At 40.9% G+C, this 5864-nt stretch overlaps 1 protein-coding gene across 1 annotated transcript in view; it reads right to left on the reverse strand.

Moving 5' to 3' along the window:
• ptpn23b (protein tyrosine phosphatase, non-receptor type 23, b) overlaps window positions 1-1886 on the reverse strand; it is a 16127-nt gene extending 14241 nt beyond the window's left edge. The window contains exons 1-3 of the mRNA XM_048229247.1: window positions 1669-1886; window positions 440-514; window positions 1-39 (exon numbers count right to left, since the gene is read on the reverse strand). The exon at window positions 1-39 is cut by the window's left edge and continues 89 nt beyond it. Coding sequence (XP_048085204.1) covers window positions 1-39; window positions 440-514; window positions 1669-1752 — 198 coding nt within the window. The 5' untranslated portion in view covers window positions 1753-1886. The remainder of the gene's footprint in view (window positions 40-439; window positions 515-1668) is intronic.
• Between the last annotated feature and the right edge of the window lie 3978 nt (window positions 1887-5864).

The following is a 5864-nucleotide window of genomic DNA, read 5'->3' on the forward strand; positions in this document are numbered from 1 at the left end:
GCTGCAGCCCTCAAAGTCCCGCGGCACATTCACTGCAGTCTTCACACACACACACACACACACACACACACACACACACACACACACACACACACACACACACACACACAACCACATGAAATCTATGTCCATTACAGTTTTGATAACAGACAGCAGCAGCCTCTAGTCTCAAAATTGAATAAATCCACATCAATTTAGGGTGGACAGCTACAAGGATAGTGGCTGTGTGTGTGTGTGTGTGTGTTGTGTGTGTGTGTGTGTGTGTGTGTGTGCCCCCGACATCAGTACTAATCTCACAAGACCTGGATGGCCCACTGGTTGAAATCCCCTGCTCTATATGCATATCCACACAAGTGAGATATGGAGAGGAAGAATCACCATCAATTCAGCAAACAAAAGAGCTACATTACCCATGATGCTTCACATAGCTATGACTTGCCTGTCTCAGCTGTTCCAGCCTCTTCAGTGGTTCGCTGTAGTCTTCAGGGCTTTCACTGTAGTTGCTGTGGATAAACTACACACGCCAAGGCAGGGGATGAGGTTGGCAAACACAAAGCAAATCACTGGTCAGTGTCCCTGTCCTAAACCACAGTCGTCAGTGTTCCTGTCCCAGACCACAATGGTCAGCGTTCCTGTACTAAACCACTCCAGAGAAAAAGTCCTCAGCTAATAAGTTATTCTCTTCTGCTTTGAAAGTTTTTTGCACTGGCATGCATCACTGTATCTTGGCATATATACAAGAGAATGTTGTAGGACAACACATGTGTGTGCGCACGAACGCACACGCACGTACGCGCGCGTAACCACACACGCACACAGCCTCAGGCATCCAAATGCTAGCCATCAGTGATGCAGGTGTGACTGTTTTGTTCTTTCTTCTCTGGTAACTGTAGATATGTAAATGATGTAAACGTGGCATCATATCTGTTCATAACTGGTGCTAGCCATTTGCCTGTCAAATCGTCTGTGCTACGTTAGCTGGGAGGGAGCAGGGAGCTGGACTGACATGGTGCTACAGTGTGCACATATAAGATGTTACAGCTCTGTTGTTCAAAACTGTTTTAATTTGACACACACAAATGAATTTACAATGTGTGTAGGGGATCCCTGCAATATGCTGGGAACACGTTCCTGACCAGTAGAACGGGTTCTCCCAACTTCTTCACTAAGGAAAGTATGTTTGAGAAAGAATTCTCACTGTCCAGGATAAAAGCAGACAGCCCAGCATTGAGTACTGTATGTGACGATTAAGGTTTAAGGCCAGAACAGCTGATTAACCTAACTGACGGTCAAAGTTAAATGACATATTGCTACTTTATGTTTAGCCTGTGCTATTAAGCAGACAGTGCTGTCCACTTGTACACTTGAACAGTGTCGAAGGGCAACTATCATTTTGTCAAAATAATTTCAGACTATCCTCATGAGTCATAGTTAGCAACCATTTGGCTATTTAGCTGTCTAACGTTAGTGTCCATTTAAAGTTGCGAAGTCTTAAAACTACCTGGCAGTATTTAAAAGATGGTCTAACGTCAATCTGTAGTTCCTATCTGACCAACTCTGCACGTGTATACGTGATCAAGCTGGCGATAAACAAACCCCAATGGATTAACGTTACTTGCTAAGACTTTTAAAAGCCGCTGGGCTGGGCTGGGCGTCTTTGAATCTCACCTCTCGTACAGAATGGCTGATGTTAAAGTCTCCGGCTTTCTTTAGATCGAGACTGATCATCGGCATACGAGGAACCGCCTCCATAGTGGCCTAAATATCCAATTCCTCGTCCTCGGGCACCGGGAGTTCTTCAAATGTGTCATACAATATTTCTGGAAAATCTTTTACCTTTGACTTCGTTTATTGTTTACGTCCAGGCTCACTTCCCTTCTGGCAGCGCGCTGACCCTCCCAAGTATGCATGTGACGTTGCTGTGATGTCATTACGTCACTTTGTGACTGTGGGAAATGTAGTTTTAATCTCAAAATCATGCAGTTAAGATTTTACGCAAAGCAGAAGATACAATACATACATATTATGTATACATATGTATTGATATCGGTTGCCATCTATAATTGGACAGCTGAACAACAACGTGTTTATTTATTTATCAATTTTATTTCTTTACTTTGCTTGAGTGGTTGCATCTTGCATGCTCATTCAAGATTGGGGGTTTTAGCTTTTTGACCACAAGATGGCAGCATTTATTAAGGTGTTTTGGTGGCGATGAATGTGTTAGCACCCGAGAAAAACATAATGCAAGTAAATCATGACACACGCAATAAATTAACAACTCGTGTTTTGTGAAGTATAAACGAATGAAGAGTTGATGATGCTGTCATCACTTTATTCCACAATCTGCAATGCTGACCTTTGAGGTGGGCCTATTCCCTATTGGCTATGAGGACACAAGACTAATATCAACACTGCATCAAAACTGTGATTGAATTCTGATTGGAAACTAATTGGACACTACTTTAGGTCTTGGTTTTGTTCTTCTCTCTCTCTCTCTCTCTCTCTCTCTCTCTCTCTCTCTCTCACACACACACACACACACACACACACACACACACACACACACACACACTTTCTAACCCTCTCCATCAGAAACCTTATGTTCAGCTTGAGCTCCTTTGTATTACGCCCTCTATTGTATGGCCTTTCTGCCTGAGTAGGAGCCAAATGACTTCCTTTCAACACACAGAAATGTCACCTTTTGTGTGTGTGTGTGTGTGTGTGTGTGTGTGTGTGTGTGCATGCATGTGTGTGTGTGCGCGTATGTGTGTGTGCGTATGTGTGTGTGCATTTGAAAGAGAAACGTATAAGTTTAAGTGGGTAAATGGTGAAAGAGAGATGTAAGCAATGTCAGGAGGGAATGTACTGTACATACATGTGTGTACATAGATATGTGTGTGTGAATGTATGGTGTAAGAGACAAGCGAAATCTTCACACACACACACACACACACACACACACACACACACACACACACTCTCTGTCTGTGAATCAGTGTATGCCAGTCTTTCCCTCGTTTGGCACAAGACCATTCTGAATTCTTATCTAAAGCAGTAAAAGATTTGATAATTGACCTTTATATGATTGTTGTCACTGCAATAAAAATATGAGACAGCCAGATTGCCCATGTCTGCTGCAATATGAGATGAACACCACAGTCAGATCTGGCACTCCTACTGTACTTCAGTCTCATTATCTCCCCTAAGGTCTCAGCCCCCTAAACCCTCAGTGCTTTCGTACATCCATGCAACTGATTTTGTACAAATGTCTGCTGTTGAAATTTGAATTGCTAATGTCATGTTGGTCAAAATGGACTATACTGGTTTCCTGCTGAATAGTCCTACCCCATAAAACAAATTGGCATTATTGCTTGTGTCATTACATGCAAATGTGTGAGTTGTCATAACTTGTTTTCATAGTCTGTCTAGCATATATAAATATATGTAACCTGACAGACAGGAACATCAGGATGTATAGAAAGATATACAGTGGTGCACAGCTCTGAACAAAGGGTGTTTTACTGTATATTGGCCATTTGCACAAAGCCTTTGTTTTCTTGTCACAATGTCTGTCAACAGAAAAAAAAACTGTGATACATATCCACTGTCTGGCAATCAACCCCCTCCACACACAATAATGATTTGAAATACAAAATAGTGCTGCCTTGTGCATTGTTCATTAGAAAATACTTACAGAGTAAACTGTCATTTCTACAACAAGACAAAACAGTTTGACTATCTTAAGATATAAAAAATGGCATTTTGATTGCACTGACCATTTCATTAGCATACATATTTGCTTTTGAGGCATAAACTAAGCATTTTGAGCAAGATTGCAGGTTATCCACTAAGCGGTGCAGTTTGCACTAATTGTTTTGAGAAATGCACTAACTGTTCAAATGTAAATGTGCAAATGTACATTATGATTCGAGAAATGCACCAAAGTGACTGAGAAAAACTGTAACAGCAATGGGACAGCACAACAGTGACACATCACTCTAAATTGATGACACCTAAAACATGTTTACAGTTGTTTTCTGAGTGTTTCTTTTATTCTTTTTTAAAAAAAAAAAACTCCCCAGCTTCTCCTATGGGTAAATCCGCGTTTCACTTCACAACACTATGAATTGTTGATCAATACCTTTAGGCAAAGTCTGCAGAAATTCCAACTGACAGAAAGGGCTTTGAAAGTCTGTGAGAAAGCCTGTATTCACTTGTGAGTCTGTGAATGTGGACAATGAGATTGGGCCTAACTCTTCTGTCTCGTCTTGTCCTGGGGTCCTAAAGCTCACGTGACTGCCCAGTGAGTGCCTGTACTGCTTGGGTAACATGCCCTTGGCCTTTCATGCCCACAAGGACCCGTAGAGGCTCGTCAGCCACCCCCACCCCCCGCTGCATGCCTGACATTTACCAGGGAATTATGGGAAAGGAATACACCTCTAATCAAAGCTTGAGAAAGTGGAGAGAGAGAGAGAGAGAGAGAGATACAATGAGACAGAAAGAGAGACATGGAAGAAGGCAGAAATAGAGAGAGAGACAGAGAAAGATATACAGGGGGAAAGGCAGAGAGAGAGAGAGACAGACAGAGTCTTTCAGGAAACCGCACTAAAGACTCAGCTAGCACAGTGTGCCCATAGGAATGGTCAAGTACTGTACAAACAAACCTGATTTCCCACAGAGGACATCCTGTTCTGGCACTGCCAACAGGAAGTAGTGGACACCGAGACACATTTTCCAGCAGAATGCACAAAATATTCATACAAACAGTACATACAAATATTTTCCAAAAATTATTGAAATTCCTCCTGAGTTTGTGACTGTGATTGAGGGACTGCTCCCATATCTTAGCAGAGCGGGAGGAAAGCCTCCTCCACCTGGTATGACCTCTTGACCTGTTATGACCTCCCGACCTGAGGGACACTTCCTGCTGTTGATTATGCTGTTAGTGTTAGTTATACATATTGTTGCTTATTGGGTTATTTTGTGTCAATTCAAATAAGGTTGTTGCAGCACCGTTTCAGATTTTGCTCAATCCTTGTCTATATCAAGAATAGGTCCCAAAACCATGGCCATATTTATTCAAATCAGTTCTGTTCAAATCCTATGTCTTCATGTTATTTTCAGCCCTTGACATTACATTAGTTTTACATCCTGAAAATCACATTATTTGGGAAGCAATGTTTGGGCATTAATATCATAAAAAGTATTATTCCCACCTTTTGTCCCAAACTTTGTCGGGTGGAAGACAAACACATTCACAGTATGACTGAACCATAAAAAGTTTGTATGGCATTCTCATTTATTTTCTACAAGACCCTGGAAAAAAGTGCAAAAAGAGTTACATTAAGGGTGGTATAAACTTGTTTCTTATGCATTTGGTATCAATCATTGTTTTTTTCTTTCTATACTATATTTTACCAATATATTGTACCAATATTTGAGCTCTCCACATATAATGGGCTTGGGGATTTTAAGGATTAAACGAAGGGAGGTTGTGTTTTTCGGTCATTGTCATAGGCTGAAAATGGAATGTGGGGTAGCTAGCAGACACTTGAAAATCTATGTGAAAATAGCTCAGTGTATGTATGGGCATTTAGTTTACAAAGTCCCCATGTTGTATGATAAATAAATAAAGTCAAATAAATCATTATTTTGCCTCAGGGACAAGAATGAAAACAAGAATGTTGTACAATGTAACCAAATAAGTGTATTTATGTATGAATGAAACATCGTACATTATTGGCACTTTATACACAAAATTAATATAAGCTGAGATATTTCCATGTTGATTTCCACTTGTTTTATCCGTAATATCTTCATGTGCATTTGTTACAGAGACCTCAAATATTGGCTCAACATGA

This window comes from Alosa alosa, chromosome 20 (genome assembly GCF_017589495.1).
Source record: "Alosa alosa isolate M-15738 ecotype Scorff River chromosome 20, AALO_Geno_1.1, whole genome shotgun sequence".
Taxonomy (NCBI): domain Eukaryota; kingdom Metazoa; phylum Chordata; class Actinopteri; order Clupeiformes; family Clupeidae; genus Alosa; species Alosa alosa.